This window comes from Hetaerina americana, unplaced genomic scaffold, assembly GCF_022747635.1.
Source record: "Hetaerina americana unplaced genomic scaffold, ioHetAmer1.1.p SCAF_7, whole genome shotgun sequence".
Taxonomy (NCBI): Eukaryota; Metazoa; Arthropoda; class Insecta; order Odonata; family Calopterygidae; genus Hetaerina; species Hetaerina americana.
The window spans coordinates 78,025,685-78,042,700 of NW_027287316.1; the positions used below are offsets into that span (position 1 = coordinate 78,025,685).

The following is a 17,016-nucleotide window of genomic DNA, read 5'->3' on the forward strand; positions in this document are numbered from 1 at the left end:
TTTGTATTTTTACTTTTTATATTTTTAGAGCACATAGCTCTTGATTATTTCTTATAATCCATGATAATATATCAGTATTAAAATTATTAAATTCAATTCTCATCACATACCTTCAGTCTAATATTGAATTTTTCAACAAGTCAGCAAATGTAAGCATTTTTTGAATATTTTTTTTATGTCTTGTCCTCTGAAATATTGTAATGAATTGATCTTGGATTCTTTGCTGTTGCAATACTGTTTTATATTTTTTAAATGTGACAATTACTGAAGTAAGATCTGGTGCTTTCCCAGCATATTTGCTTGATAAAGTTTTCTTGGGTCTTCCACCATGTCAGGGGATCCATATTGGACGGCCAATATGGAACCCATGACCCGGTAGAAAACTTGACAATTAATGCTGGATTATGTTGGAATGAATTTATTTAGCTCTTTTGTATAAACAAACAGTTGCAGTGATGTTGTATTTGTTGCCACTTAATTTTAACCTTGGAGTATTAATAGGGTAAAATTAACTTTTTATCAATTTCTACTGATAACTCTTTATTCCATGACCCACTTTCAGCTTAGCATTGTCATCTACCAGTATATGGCAATGGCATGTTGAAAATGGACATGGAATAAAAAGTTAATCTATTATTTTAAGGAGCCATGGTTCCTCAAAATTAGCACAACATGCCTTCTTGTATCTGAAAATGCTAAGCCTGTTTTAGCATTAGCAAATGTGTAATCCTTCCAAAACAGAGCAAGCCGACAGTGGCATATTGCACCTGATCCTGATCACACACGTCCTTTGAAATGAGAGATACCTTTTTGCATCACTGATTTTTGCTTTCATAAGAAACAATGAATCTATGCCGTTTACAGTAGTGTTTTTTTTACATTTGATGCATCGCAATTCATTGCATAAATTTAAACGTTGAGAAATATTGGGAAATTTTTAGAAAAATATCTTATGGCCTGGGTGAGGGTAGAAGGGAAAGTGAAAGAAAATTCCCTTTCTAAGACCTCCTTCTTAATATGTATACCAGTGAAAAACAGTCATTCCCCTTCCATGCTATTCATAATAATTCAGTTTTAATTTACATTAAAATTTCCAAGAGAAATCTCATAGCACTACTCATAATTTTCTAGCTGATTGTATATTCTATCCCATTGCGCTGAGCAGTTTGTAGTGTATCCCTTCTCAGGAAGAAAAACCAGAGACTGAAGGAGGGGTAGGGGGTGTGTTAAGGAACTAGAGGGGGGTAGCCATGGCTTTATGAGTATCATAGAAGGAACATAGGTAGTAGGAGTAGATGTTTTAGGGAAGGCGACCAACAGCTGAGGTCATTTTTGCCATTAGAGATTGATGGGGAAGGAGGAAGGGTGCAGAGAAGCCTGGCATTGGCTTTAGCCTACTCATAATGAAAGATTCCTAGGGATCCACAGTTTAGCGTCCCATGGGACGGATGGCGTACTCACTCAAGGTGCTCACAAAGCACCTCAAATAGGGATCGGGATATTACTGAAAACTATTTGCTATCTTCAGGAGTTGAACCTGGGCCCTCTGGGTGGGAAGCCAGTACGTTATCCACTGTACCATCTCGATCCTGAGTAACATTTGTGTGGGGCTTCTGTGAGAAAGGGGAGGGTCTAACAGAAATCTCTGGTGCAAGATTTGCTACAGTGTCAGGAATGGGGGAAAGGGTCAATTTAATTTGAAATGAGTTAAGTCTTTCAACTTTAATCACCTGCAGGAAAATTCATTTAGCTGAGTCGTAATGGGAATGTTAGTTAAAGGATGATGTGACAGTGCTGTCAGTAATTTTAATCTTGTAATCAACACTGATATAAAAATTACTGTACTAGAGAAATTATTTTCCATGCTCATAGAACTGAAAGAGCATCACTGGGATGAAAATAAATGGAAATGAAAATAGAGGAAGTCAGTTTGAGACTGGGTGGAACTGTAGTTGCTCACAAAACTTGAAAGCTATTGAGTGTAGCAATTACTCAGCACGGTGATGGCTTTTTTTCCCTACTGTTTTGAATGTTTGCTGACTACCCTTGAATGTCTTATTCTTGACTTTATTTTCTGCTAATGAATTGTCTTAATTTTTAAAAATGAAAAAAATAAAATTTTTACTGATGGCCTTATTTCACTCTCAGACTGTTACTGTAGATATGCATGAAGACACGCGTGAAGCTATCCGTCAGATGACAAAATTTTACATGTCCAATCCAAATGCAATCATCCTCTGCATTCAAGATGGCTCCGTGGACGCAGAGAGGAGCAATGTGACAGGCAAGTCGATGGTGATTCTTGCAAAATCGACTGAACCCACCCCCAAGTTCCAATGCCACTTATTTATGGTTAGGAAGATTTAGCCAGTTAATGCAATGAAAAATTAATGTATAAAATTGCATTTCAGATCTTGTAAGTCAAATGGACCCCCAAGGAAAACGCACAATATTTGTGCTCACCAAAGTCGACATGGCTGAAGAAAATTTGACCAATCCTGACAGGGTAAGTAATTTTGATGGAAGTGAGGTTGGTGTTTTTTTTTAGTCTGGAGAGACGTGTTGTTGATTATTTAGGTTTGCGTATCCGCTTTCATCAATCGCCTGGTCTTTTGGAAAATCACAGGAATTGTCTCCTTCAGATCCGCAAGATCCTAGCAGGGCAGCTCTTCCCCATGAAGGCCCTCGGCTACTTTGCCGTGGTGACTGGGCGTGGGCGACATGACGATTCCATCCAAGCCATCAAGGACTACGAGGACCAATTCTTTAGGAAATCAAAACTGTTCAAGTAAGTTGGAAATGGGTTTTACTGTTGCTAAGAAATATTTCTTCTGTACGAATTTTACATTTCAATAAGAGCAGACACACAAGATATGATTATCAACCTATCAAGAGGTGGAAATGAAGTGTGTTCTTGTTATTATTTTATTGATAATCTACCAGTTAATTTAGATTTTGGATGGGCAAAGGATAATGAATGGTACAATGACAATACCTTTGCCCTTCCTAACAAAACACCATTGGACATCCAGCCTCACAATAGGCCCCTCTTCAATTCCTCATACTTCCTTCCTACCTTCATATCATCTAACATCCCTATCCTATTCCTGCCCATTTCTCCTCATCTGCCTAACATTCTATCTACTATATCAGTCTTCAACATCCCACTGCAGATCAATGTGCTCTGCATCCATCATACCTACCTCCTTTGGATTTCTCCCAACAATTCCCTCTCTTCCCCCATCACGCATAGAACTTGTCACACCAAAAACTCTATTGAGGTAGGCTATCGGAAACCACCTCAGTTATTCTTGGCTCGGCTCCCCCCCCCCCCCCCCCGGAGGGCCCGGAGGCTGCAGAGATTTTTCGGTACTATCCCTTTCCCTATTTGAGGTACTATTTGGAGAGCACTTTGAGTGAGTGTGCCGTCCCTTGGATGGTATTTTAAACTGCGGGCTCCTTGATGTCTTTCAATAAGAGTAGGCTGATGCCGATGCCAGATTTCTCTCCACCCTTCTTCCTTTCCCATCCATACCTAATGGCGCAATATGACCTTGGCTGTCAGTTGCCTCCCCTAAAACTACTACTAGGAAGAGTATACATTTTTTAGGACTCAAAAATTCTGTGTTGATTTAAATTTACCATCAGCCTTCCCGTTCTTTCAGTCGTGATGGCGTCTTTGTTTCTGGCCAAGTCACCACTAGAAATCTAAGTATGGCCATATCCGAATGCTTCTGGAAGATGGTGCGGGAGACGGTGGAGCAGCAGGCAGATGCCTTCAAGGCCACGAGGTTCAACCTGGAGACAGAGTGGAAGAACAACTTTCCCAGGTAAGTATCAACAGAATGTTTATTTTTGAAGGGTTTCTGGAGGGGTTTGAAGCCCTCATTCCTCGCAAGTTTGTGTGCTATCCGAAACTAACATTTATCAACATTACGCCATACCGTGGTTACTACCAACTTGGAAAGCAGTGAAAGCAGAATTAACCCCAGAAAAGTTGGGAAATTCCATGAAACCAACCAAAAATGTTTCCAATCCTATGTTATGTAAATTTGCTTCACGCCATGACAGGGCTAAGTTTCTCAATTATATGGTGTTAAACGTATGGTAACTTTGCTTAGTATTATTATTGTTAAAAACTTTAATGAAGCCACAAAAGTTAATCAATCATGACTCCGCATTCAATGCATTGACATCATCATTAAACCTGGGTCTCGAATGATTCAAGTACTATGTACAGGGTACGGCAGTTTAATCTGGACCAGTGAAACTTTTTTTAAAAGCAAATGTATTTAAAAAAATAAAAATGAAAATGAAAATCCTTTGACATGCAAGGAGTGGTATCTGTCAAGAGTAAGATAGCTCAATGTAACCCCCTTCAGCTGCAATGACCACCTCCAATCTTGTCCTGAATCATTCGCACCCGTTCTTCAAATCACCACTGTCCATATTCGTGAATGTTGCTACGATAGCTGTGCATAGAAATGCAACATTAGGGTGCCTCATCTTATTGCTATTTCTTTCGACTACCCTCCAAACATAATAGTCAAAGGGGTTCAAGCCTGGGCTATTCGGAGGCCAGAACTCCTTTGATCAGAACATGCCAATGCCATCTGAGGGCCAGTTTTGGACTAAATGACTTGTATGAGCTGGTGCACCATCCTGTTGGAAGACATATTGTTTCCCTGAGGCCACAGTTACCATCCATGGTTTCACAACATTCTTCAAATTTTACAAAATCGCAACATTTTGCAAAATTCCTCTGAAATCAGCACCTGAGCATTTCCTCGAATGAGGTTTCTCCGGCAGGTTAGCGAAACCTTCCCCAGACTTCTCTGAAGCATTATACTTAGCTACATTATCGTAAACAGTTGTTCTGGGGTACCCAAAGAATCAAACAATTTCGAAATATAAGGCCCAGCGTAAACACTTTCGATAATGGCAGCACTTCAATTGTACTCCGCACTTGTACGTAACATCTCGGCCATTTTTAGGTAATGGCTGTTTACTAGATGCCTATAGCTTTTAAAAACGCCAATGGCGACCTCCAGTGGAACTACAATGTGAGGGAAATTCAAATTAAATTTGTCCGGAGATAACCGCTGCACCCTGTATTGTGATTTTGTAAAATGTTTTGTAATCATAATGTCATTTGTAATGGAATGCAACAATTACAAATTTGTTGTAAGTTACATACATGGCAATTAATAGCAGCAGAAGAAATAATAGAACCAGATTAAAATATGAATAATTCAAGCAAACCGAATGCGTGATAGGTGCTCATACTCTTCTGCAATATGATCAGGTTGAATAATTAGACAGTGAATAAAAATCATTGATAATTTAAAGTGAACCTGTAAATCTATGATTATAGGCATCACGATATGGAATTATTTTGTATTATATGTAACTTTATATTTACAATGTCTATGGAAGGTCTTGCATGAATTACCTAAATATTTCTGGAAAATGTAGTTTCACATTTTAGTAATATTATGTGATGGTCAGTATATTCAAAATTCAATTTTGCATACAGACTCATATGGATGATGCAGAAGATAAAAATTGAAATCTCTGAATGTGTTAATCATAGAACAACCTTTAAACTGCAAAACCCTAATGTTTTAGAAATGCTTTGATCATATGTCCATTATCATTATTATATAAATCTCGTTGAAATTAGGCAATTGTCCTGGTGGTAACGGTCAAGTCTGGTCAATGGTTGCCCTTACAATGCTCCTACTTACATACATGCATACACAAGAAGAACAGATATGCGACAAAATGCTCTTATATACAATGACACTAAAATATCCATTCCAAAAGGTATGTCATTAGAAGGTATTTTCCAGTTACCCGATAATGCCGCAAGTCTGTGAAACACGGTGTACCATATAATAAAATCTGTGGAAAAGTACAAGTCTTTCCTATTAGTATAGATATTAAATACTTCCACGAAGTGAAGCCTGAAACAATAGAATGACACTTTAAGATTATCAAACGGCACCTTAACCATCACCCATACGCTAGGCCCACCACCATACCGACAATGCTCCGTCCATTGCCGCACTCCGTCCATAATCACGCACTCTTCAATTTCATATACCCTTAAAAATCACGCACCGTCAACACATCAATCTACTTTGCAATACAAATTCTAACGCCGTCCACATCACATGCAAACAATATTTTAATAAGTACAGTGTTGTAGTATATTTAGTATAATAATCAATAGTCAATGAAGTTTTATCACCCGGTGGCTGCTTTACACTTATTCTTAAAACTCCTAAAATTGGATGGAAAGGGCTCAAACAAACCTCCAGGCAGCTGGTTCCAATCAATTATAGTTTTATTTAAAAAAGAGTATTTTTCTTATTTGTTTTTTGCATTCTAATTTTTATTTTAAAACTGTGGTCGTTTTTTACCCTGAAGGTTGGCTTTTCTATCTCTTTCCATAAATCTTCCCATTCTTTGTCATTTTTAACAATTTTATACATCGCGGCTACCTCACTCCTTTTTTTTCTATTTTTCAAACTCCCCCACTTCAGTATATCCAACATTACCGTGACACTATCTGTTCTTTTGTACCTTTCGAGTACATATCTTGCTGCCTAATGGTTATCTCTGTTCAAAATTTGTTTGATTTTGGCCTTGTATTGCTATAAACAATGGCATGCAGTTTGCAGGATGTTGTTGCGTGTTTGCGGAGTAATGCCAGCCCAAGGATTTTTTGCCAGTTGTATATTAATAGTTACATATGTTTTCCTACAAATGGCATGTTAGTAATTCATACTGCTACACTATATTTTTGACCAATTTTTTATCCTCAGGATTCGTGAACTTGATCGAGATGAACTCTACGAGAAAGCACGCTCTGAAATTCTTGACGAGGTGGTGAACTTGAGTCAAGTATCTCCGAAAGAGTGGGAAGAAATAATGTTGAAGATGCTCTGGGATAAGGTTAAAACCCATGTGTTTGAAACAATATACATGCCGGCAGCTCTTTCAGATTCTCCAGGTAATGAATGACCTTATTATGTGATTCATTTTATATTCAGCGCATACAAGTCAACCCCATTGACATATTTTTTGATTCATGGTTTGGAAAATAAAATTTTTATGCACTCAATCTATTTTCCTAGGCCATGTTTCTTAATCGCATCCAAAGGAGTGTGGGTTAATTTCATGGTAATTCACAATTAGTTTATCAAAAGTCACTCTTTATTTTCCATTTATGTGATTCTTAATCAAAATATTGCATTAATAACTCCTATTTAAATACCTTAAAAAGTATGCACCATTCTTCTTGCTGGGGTGTCCTTTTGTCTTCTTGCATCAAAACGTAAAATTAAAGAAAAAAGTTTGATTGCTTAAGAAAATTGTTATGGTACGCCAGGAGTATCAGGAAAATTAGAAACTAATGTTGTTAACCTCCCAGTGTGCAATGATTGATTATGCCTCATTTGAAACGACAATCTGTATTTTGAATCAATATATGGGAATCAGCCAATATATGCCAATCAGCCAATGGGCTGCAAGCATTGCTTAGTGGATTGGAAATTCAGTGCGACAGGTATGGCATGAGAATCAATATTAATAAAACAAAGGTTATGCGATTTTCTAGAAAGAAAAAGGCCAAGCTTAACATGGGCAAAAAATAGAGCAGGTAGAACAGTTTACGTATCTCGGTAGTGTTTTGGACCAACAAGGTCAAAGTAGTAAGGACGTAAGGAGAAGAATTGCGCTAGGCAAAGAGGCTTTCACAAGGAGGAGAGAGTTGATGACAGGGACTTTGAGTAAGGATGTTAAGAAAAGACTCGTAAAAACTTTGATATGGAGCGTAGCTATGTACGGTGCGGAAACGTGGTCATTGAAGCGGGAGGATAGACGTAGATTGGAGGCTTTTGAAATGTGGGTGTGGAGAAGAATGGAGAAGGTGAAATGGACAGAGAAGAAAACAAATGAGGAAGTACTTGGTATGGTGGGCGAAGAGAGGGGTTTGTTGGGAGCAATCCTATGGAGGCAGGAAAAGTGGATGAAGGGGGTGTTGACCGGCAGTGGGATGTTGAAGACTGTGATAGAGGGTAGAATGTTGGGCAAAAGAGGAAAGGGAAGGAACAGGATAGGGATGTTGGACGGGATGAAGGGAGGAAGAAAGTACTCGAAGATGAAGAGGGACCTGATATAGAGTAGGATGATGGATTTTGTGTTTTGTTAGGAGTAATAAAATATTTGTTTGGTAGTTGTGTCCATCCAAAAACCTACCTTAACCGGTAGATTACCTTAAAAAAAAAAAAAAAATGGGAATCACTATAATTCACCACAGACTATGCAGTCTGTGGTGAATTACAGTGATATTATTGACATTTATAATAAAGGCACCAATTTTCAATACCTACTGAACTAAAAAATACTTAATAGTAAGTATTTTTCTGGTGAATCGGCTTCTGTCTCAGAGGTCAAAGTCATACCCTTGGCCCATAACATGCAGATTGATTTTTAAGTGCATTTTGGGGTTAAAAAAGTTGGTCTTATGGGCTGGGAAGTACATTGTTTAATTTATTGGCTCTTATCTTTTTTCCATGTCTACTATCTCATTAAAATGTGTGCTGACCTCTTTTTCCCCATCCAGCTAAATATCAAGCCTCAGTTCGATTCTTAACCCACCCACTTCTCTTTAATCACCTGGCTTCCCAAGAATCCTTGATTCCTGCCGATCTCCCTTTGCCTAGGTCCTATTCAAGTAAGCATTTTACTCCAATTTTGTAGCATTGCTACTTTAAATTATATTTTTCTCTGGTTAATGATTAACTTTACGTATAATGTAATGTTGTGCATTTGTTGTTGATGAATGCTTACTTAACCATGTAGTAATTTTGATGTACAATGCAGAAACGTTTTTGCTATTCCAGAGGAATGACTGTGAACGTATACCTATGCCTTCATCGGCTAATGGGGTCTTGTTGTAAATTTGTTATGCAAATAAGCTGGAGTTCAATGTTTGAAAATTGTTTTGAAGCAAATACCATCAAGCAGATGTTTGTCAAACATAATCCTTATGATGAACTTTTGAACAAATATGATGTAAAGAAGGGTTCTCCTATAATCACTTTCTGTGCAGAAAATAAATGACTTGGTACTTCACCTATATGGTATAAAAATTTTAACTTGCACTCTTCTGCTATTTAAATTATATCCAGTAAAGAGTATTTGATGTCTATGTCTGACACAATTATATGTATGTACACATCTAATTGGACAGTTTGCTCCTTTAATCAAGTTTTTTGACTGATTTATTGCAATGTTTTTTCTAGTGACACCTAGATTGCCAACTTACGGCATGCTGCATTACTTAATTTCTTATGTACAAGACACTTTCTTGCAAATTAATGCCTTTCTGATATTTTTTTATGCTTTCTTATGCACTTTAAGGCAATTTCAACACTACAGTGGACATAAAACTTAGGCAGTGGGCCGAACAGCAGTTGCCTGCCAGGTCAGTGGAAACCGGTTGGGAAGGCCTCCAGCTTGTGTTCACTCAGTTCCTGGAGAAGGCGAAACAGTCAAAGGACCATGATCCAATTTTCGACCAGCTGAAATCATCTGTTGTCGAAGAAGCGATGAGAAGACATTTGTGGGAGGATAAGGTTGGTAATTATGTAAAATAAGGCAATAAGCTAATGTGGGGATGAAATTGGTGGAAGAGGTTTATTTGTTGATGGAGGGAAATATTAGAGACAGGGGAAAGAGTGAGCTATGGGATAGAAATCTTACCAAAAACATTAATAGATTAGTCCTTTATTGCTAGGTTTATTAGCTTTGATTCTTGTCATTCTTGCTTTGATTGTTTGTGTGTTTGTGGTGGTAAGAGTGGTAACACAAAAATGAAGACAATGGCACGTTGTAAATAATCATTTAAACTTAAATCAGACTGTTAAATGCTACTACATTGCTTGAATATGTTACAAACAAATAATTTTGTTGCAAAATGAATTATTCAGTGTCATTTTTAAAAGAGGCAAAAATTAAATGATCATTGCTATTATGGAGATAGACCTACAGCTCATATTTTCCATCGTACTGGCTCCAATTGATGGCAAAAATATGCTGACTTGTCTTCATCTACTTGGAATAACTTAAAAGTCATTGTCTGATGATTAAAACTGATTTATTTTTACCTCATGTAGATACATTAAATGAAAGAGAGAGCATACTCTTCCACAGAATTTATTTGGTATGGTGTAACATGTTTCGTAGTGATGTGGCATCATCAGGTACAAATATGTAATAAGATGTAATTTATTGAAATGGAATGAGTAACTTTGTAATTCCACACACACCTAATTTAGAATGCGACCAAGGTTTTGACCCTGAACATCATCATCAGGTGGACCTCTCAGAAAACAACTTCACATATGTTCCTCCAGAGCAGGGGAGGTGGGGGGGTTGGTCAGAGTGGGAGGGGAAGGGAGGGTTGAGGGGTGAAAAGGTTATAGTGTAAATTTCAGGGCAAGGGAATTACAGCTTTCTGTGTCAATCTTTGGCTGTTCATGGGGGTTTGTTCAGGAAGGGGATACCTCCCGTGGGGAGCTTTGGATTTGAAAGACTGATAGATGTAGGAGTGGGGAGTAGGTGGGATACAAAATTTTGTTAAAAAGCTCATCCTTGTAGTGGACACATTTTAAAATTTCTAATTGCTCGAACAGTTGGCAATGGTAAGAGCTTCATCCAACTCTAGTATAACACTCTGCATTGAACAAAATTTTCCTTACCTAAGTACTCTCTGCACATTTGAATCCAATAAATAATCACGTACTCCACTCCTACCTTTCCCTCACTTCTCCACCACAATCATCTCATTATTCCACCACCCCTCATTGGCCACCACCCACTTCCCCACATTTTATTGTCTCCCTAATGTGTCATTGTCCCCTGATCGCCCACCCCTCTTTCGGAATTGCAATTTTACTTCCTACTGGTAATTGGTTCTCATGAAATATCCAATTCCTTTTGAGCTACAACTCACTCCCACCCATCAGTGTGTCCATATATACACCACGTGTAAATTATTACAAATTCGTGCCTGGATGATAACATATCACAGTGAAATGCATTTTACCAACCCAAATAAATTCTGTAGAAAAGTATGTTCTCTCTTTCATTTGATAGATATGCAAAACTTACAGAGTGAAGCCTGACCCTGTAAGGTTTGCCACATGTAGAATTCTCCTTTCCTAACCATTGTGTCAGATTTCATGAGTAACATATTTTTAAACAACTTCATTTGTGCTAACTTCTGTTCAACGATGGAAAATTGAGAGCTGATGAGATAAGACCTCAAACCTAAGTCAGTGACTTTGTTTTGGGCAAAGGACATCACCTTTTGGGGAAACAGAATTAAAGTGGAGGTCTGAGGTGAAGTTATATCACTTGTGCTGGTCATAGCTAGTGAAATCAATGAGTGCAATCAAGTGGGTGGTGTTTGTAGTGTTATTTAAGATTGTGAAGCCGTTAGCTATTTATTTTATGCCCAGTAATATGCATTCAGAGTGAAGAAATTGATGGGTGTATAATTTTGAGTCTTTTGTCTTTGTTGCTCTTACTTTGTCTTGAATCAGAATTGATAATGAAGAAGTATCTCATGAATTGGATTGATTTTTGCCCTCAGGCAATTGAGATGCTTAGAGTGCTCCAACTCAACACCTTGGAAGATAGGTCTGTGCATGACAAGCAGCAGTGGGACTCGGCAGTGAAATTCTTGGAAAAGAGTCTTAATGATAAACTTGAGGTGTGTATGTCATTGGCTCCGTAAGATGGTTAATTATGATGATTTTATTTTGGCATGTTTTAAGTTCTGCCCAAATTGGCCTCTCTTGTCAATTGGTGTATACACCATTCTCTACTTTAATCAATAGTTAACCATATTATTTTTCATTCAGACTACTGAAGATTTAATGAAGGATTTGTTTGGTCCAACTACCAAAGAACAGTGGTTTTATTGGAAATATAAATCTGATGATCAAAAAATAAGATGTTCCGTCAAGAAGGAATTGGATAAGATTCTCTATTCCATGCCTGTAAGTATTTTTTTTAGATCGCACATTTTATTTATGCCGCTTACATTTTTTTAACGCATCATTCCTGTTCATTAAGTTCATCAATTTTTTCTTCAGTCGCATCCGCCTTCCTTGACGTATGAAGAATTAACAACGATAAGGAAAAATGTACAGCAGTCTCTCGGATTTGAAGTTGACAATGAATATGTTCGCCAAACTTGGCATCCTGTGTTCAGAAGGCATTTCCTCAGGTGCAGTTTATCTAAAAGTTACGAATGCCGAAAGGGATTTTATCTCTATCACCAAGGGCTCCAGAAAGAGGTAGGTGGTGCTCCTAATGTGTGACGCATTGGATGCTGTGCAGCAAATGAATGGCACTCTCCTGAAATCTTAGGAGTGTCCGTTTTGCACCTGTAGAAATTTCAGAGAAAATTAAGTTTGCCCTGCTGTTCACCTATCACGTATTGATTTCACTTTATGGGATTATCGTTCATTTTACCACGTCTATATGTGCATTCGTTTGGTCAAAAACTATGATTCATTTGGAGTATGAGACTCATCCACTTGAAAATGTTCATTTTGCATCCAAACCTACGACATATTCAGTGCTAAGACAATTTTATGTTTTACGCCTCACTCCCTCAAAAATGTGCAAAGTTATTGCGATATGTTCTTGATTTGAAAATGTCAATGTGCATAATTTCAGAGTAATTTGGAACTCGGTGCACTCAGCGGTGAAATGGCAGAACATAGCATTATCCCTCTACAGGGTGCAGCGCTTAAATCCAGACAAATTTCAATTTGAATTTCCCGCCATATCGTAGTTTCACTTAAGGTTGAAATTAGCGATTTTGAAATCTATAGGCATCTGGTAAACAGTCATAATCTCAAAATGGCTGAGATGTTATGTGCAAGTGCGGAGTACAATCAAAGAGCCGCTTTTGTTGAAAGTGTTTGCGATGGGCGTTATGTTTCGAAATAGTTCGATTCTTCTGGTACCCCAGATCAAGTCTTTACAATATTTACGTACAACCAGTTTCAATGCTAAGGCGTTGAAACTATTTGTGTGCAAATAAAAAACATTTTAAAAGTTCTTCATAAATGCTTTTAACTAATTGAAATAATGCCATTTCTATATTATATTACTCCACCAATCATTTAGGTATAATTAAAGTGTATATTCGATTGGAGTAAAGAGCTGTAGGAATTATGGTCGAAAACATGACCATGCACCAGAATTGGCGGCTGGAATCCAGTGGATTACTACAAATCCTATCGCCCAAAGCTCATCTACTCGAGGAGAAAACTATGTAGAGTAAACTCTTGATTATCCATGTGTAGATTTTATGGATAATCCATGGTATTCTCTTCCTGGCATTTTCAATTAAAAATGAATAAAATTATAATTGCAAAGATAATTCAATGCTTTGGAACTTTTATTAGCTTTTTAAAAAAGTACAAGTTTAACATGCCTGGGTTTTCTTAGAAGTTTTTAATTTCACAAAATCAAGAGTTGTCAGTGGTGTTCAATTTTTTACTTTAATCATTTTTTTACTATCGTTATTTTCCTATAGTCGTTACCCTTGCATTTATTAACCCTGACAATTCCATATTCTCCCTTCAGTTGAGCAAATACATAGTTTTACTATGCAGCAACTCTGCAACTGTTAAACTCACGTTGGCATAGCACTAGAGAACGTCTCCATACTTCCGCTTGTCAAAATACACCAGATGAATGTAATGACCTCAAGCTTGCGCATGCATGTTGAGGGGGAATGTTACTTCCACATGCCACCAGGAGTGCTTCTTAAGGTCATTTTGTTTGTGGTCTACAAGCAGCATGTGCGCATTAGTTTTCAACGTACCCTTCATCCATCAAATCACCTTTAGTTTCCCAATCCGCCATTTGAGATAATTGCCCCTCGTATTTTAAGATAAATAATATCGCTATTCATGGCATAATGGCATCTTCTGATTTTTGGCTCTCGGTTGACTTTAAGGTTGCAGTTGCATCAGCTGCTTCCCACCCGAACCCAGCTCTACCTGCTGGGGCAAACGTTTTGTTCCTCTCTTGTCCATATCCTTTCCTCACATTAATGCTTCTGCAAAGTGTGACAATATTTGGACAATGCTTCCCTTTGGTAGCCAAAATAAGTATCTGCAAATGTATGTAATTTATTCCTGCCGTGGAAGGGAAATATAAGAAGGGCAATTTTTAAATTTGTTCCAAGGGATAGCATAATAGGTGCTTTAATATTTTGGGTTTACTTTGTATGATGCTGTATTAGAAAATGGTCTTTGGTGGTGTTACAGAATAGAAGCAGATTAGTTTATATTTTAGTGGCAATCATTTTATATTGTTTCAAGTAGCAAAATACATGCATTTATTCTTTCTCATGAAGCGATATTGTACTACTGTGGAAATTTAGTTTTATTCATCCCTCCTAACAGTACGTGTGTAAGGTTATGTACATATAAGATACATTTTTTCATTGAAAAGAGTATTTTCCGTTTGGATTTATCCAATGTTTTACACCTATTGTTAGTGAGGGAAGTAAAATATGAATTTTTTGTTTAGTTCATCAACAGCGCTTTATATTTTTTTTATTCCGTTCTGTATTCATTTAGTCCGTTTGATATGGAATTAATCCATCCTTGGCCGGTGTAATAGGCTGGTGGTATATTTGGTTGGGAGTTGGTCAGCATTGCATACTTGAAATATGAGGATTAAGGGAAATCTAGCTTACTAGTGCAGGTGCTGGTGGTTTACATAAGTAGGATTTTACAACACTACAAGTTGACTGCATGGTCATGTAATACCTTCAGTATAAATAGAAGGATATTGGTAGATCAATTCACTTGCATTAAGATGTTTTGTTTGAGCATTAAGTAATCTTAAAGTGATCAAAATTGAAAAACTCCTCCACTTACAAAAACAGCACAGCAAGGAAAAATAAGTGCAATTTTTCATGCAATAAAAATGCTTTTAATGAATGTGAAACTCCAATAGCCGTAAACAGTTTACCTTTCTAAGCAAAGTAAAAATGAAATTAGTTGGCTAGCGCCACAAGTCAAGAAGGGGTAAAAGGTAAAAAAGGAGAGGATAAGAAAGGTGAATACAAATACGCGTATTTGTATTCACCTTTCTAATACGCGTATTTGTATTCACCTTTCTTATCCTCTCCTTTTTTACCTTTTACCCCTTCTTGACTTGTGGCGCCAGCCAACTAATTTCATTTTTACTTTGCTTAGAAAGGTAAACTGTTTACGGTTATTGGAGTTTCACATTCATTAAATATTATTAGCCGTAAGAGCTCATTTCTATCAATAATAAAAATGCTATGAAGAATAGTTTTATTTTAAAGTTTTCAACTTTTGTAATCACTTGTGAATAAAAATTTATCATTTCAGTTTGAGACTGACTGTAATCAGGTCGTATTGTTCTGGAGGATTCAACAAATGTTACGGGTGACATCCAATGCACTACGGCAGCAAGTTATGAACAGAGAAGGTATTTGGTTTCTTCCTGGATGTTGCTTGTTTAGCTTCTTTTACTGGTTTATGAATTGAAGGTACTGACACTGATGTCTTTTTTTTAGCTCGGAGGTTAAATAAGGAAATCAAAGAGGTTCTGGAAGACTACAGTCAAGATAAGAAAAAAATGGAGACTTTGTTGACTGGTCGAAGAGTTATTCTTGCTGAGGAACTGAGTAAGGTTTTCCTAAGAATTAGCTGCCTCTAATGTTGCCAAAGTCATGCTTAATCAAAGCCTTCCAGCACCACAAAATTTCAAAAATAGTACTACCTAGTATACTCTTTGTTGAATTTGGAGAATATTGGCCCGGGAGTCTATGCTGGAAGGCAATTATTTGTGTTCTATTCAGTTTTAATGTTAAATCTTTATTGACTGCTTATTTTTGCTGAAATATATTAGATTCCTGTTTTTTTTTGTTCATTCACAGAACGAGTCAGGCAGATACAAGAGAAGCTGGAGGAGTTTATACAAGCTCTGAATAAAAATAGTGAATAAATAATAGCCAACAGCAGCAGATTTAGAACTCAATTTCGGGGACTGATTAAGAAGCATTTTGTATATAAGTTATTTAAAACTAGAAAATATTTTATTTTTTGTGTTGTTTATTAATATTGCTTTGTTACCATTGTCAAAATCCATCTGTGGTTGGGCAAAATAAATTTTTGAAAGCCACAAGCTCTGTCAATCTTTTCTCATGTTTGATGTTTGTAAATATTAGTTAATGCAGTGATCAATTTTAAGAAAGATCAATGGAAGTGTGTCATGTGATGGTGTTCTTATGGCACAACATTTTATTGGTTTGTTTTCAAAATATTTTCACTTTGCATGCTCATAGGTCACCTATGCTTTGTCATTTTATCATTGCCAATGAAATCAACGGAAGTAAAATTCTGATGGAATAATTGATTAAAACTGTGATAACTATATTATATTTCTATCATTTCACACCCCTTTTTCCTCTCTAGTCATCAACTCTATTCTTCATCTCATTCATTCCATACTTGAGTAACAAATGTGTAATTGTTACTACACAGCAAAAGAATAGGTGGCAGTTGAAGTAATTATGGGTATAGTATTAGCTTGTAGGTGACCATGAATTTTAATCTGTGAGCAATAGTCCGTGAGACCTAGCTATCTTAATAGTAAAACATTATCTTCTGTGAATTGGTCACTTAGGAGTGATGAGCAGAGATGGACTTTAGCAAATCTTAAGTTAAAATGGGAACTCCTCAGCCAATAATGCTTCCTACCTAGTTAATATTACACAGTTATTATTATCATATGTTGGAGTCTGCTGGTCAAAGGTGTATTTTATGGATCCTGAAAATAGTTTGGCCTCAGGCTTCTAAGGGACTTATGTGCATGAAAAAACTATATGTGCTACACTAAGTAGAAGGTGCAGCAACATAACTGCCTTTTTTTCCT

General features: G+C 37.0%; 1 protein-coding gene across 3 annotated transcripts in view; it reads left to right on the forward strand.

The window, feature by feature from the left end:
• The window catches only part of Opa1 (Opa1 mitochondrial dynamin like GTPase), a 36,681-nt gene extending 20,166 nt beyond the window's left edge, over nucleotides 1-16,515 (forward strand). For all 3 annotated transcript variants that reach the window (XM_071594888.1, XM_071594887.1, XM_071594889.1), the window contains 12 exons: nucleotides 2,149-2,284; nucleotides 2,412-2,506; nucleotides 2,643-2,788; nucleotides 3,666-3,830; nucleotides 6,831-7,018; nucleotides 9,433-9,647; nucleotides 11,669-11,788; nucleotides 11,940-12,077; nucleotides 12,174-12,377; nucleotides 15,468-15,567; nucleotides 15,656-15,766; nucleotides 16,019-16,515. In XM_071594888.1, the coding sequence (XP_071450989.1) occupies nucleotides 2,149-2,284; nucleotides 2,412-2,506; nucleotides 2,643-2,788; nucleotides 3,666-3,830; nucleotides 6,831-7,018; nucleotides 9,433-9,647; nucleotides 11,669-11,788; nucleotides 11,940-12,077; nucleotides 12,174-12,377; nucleotides 15,468-15,567; nucleotides 15,656-15,766; nucleotides 16,019-16,086 (1,686 nt within the window). In that variant the 3' untranslated portion in view covers nucleotides 16,087-16,515. The remainder of the gene's footprint in view (nucleotides 1-2,148; nucleotides 2,285-2,411; nucleotides 2,507-2,642; nucleotides 2,789-3,665; nucleotides 3,831-6,830; nucleotides 7,019-9,432; nucleotides 9,648-11,668; nucleotides 11,789-11,939; nucleotides 12,078-12,173; nucleotides 12,378-15,467; nucleotides 15,568-15,655; nucleotides 15,767-16,018) is intronic.
• Nucleotides 16,516-17,016: the final 501 nt, after the last annotated feature.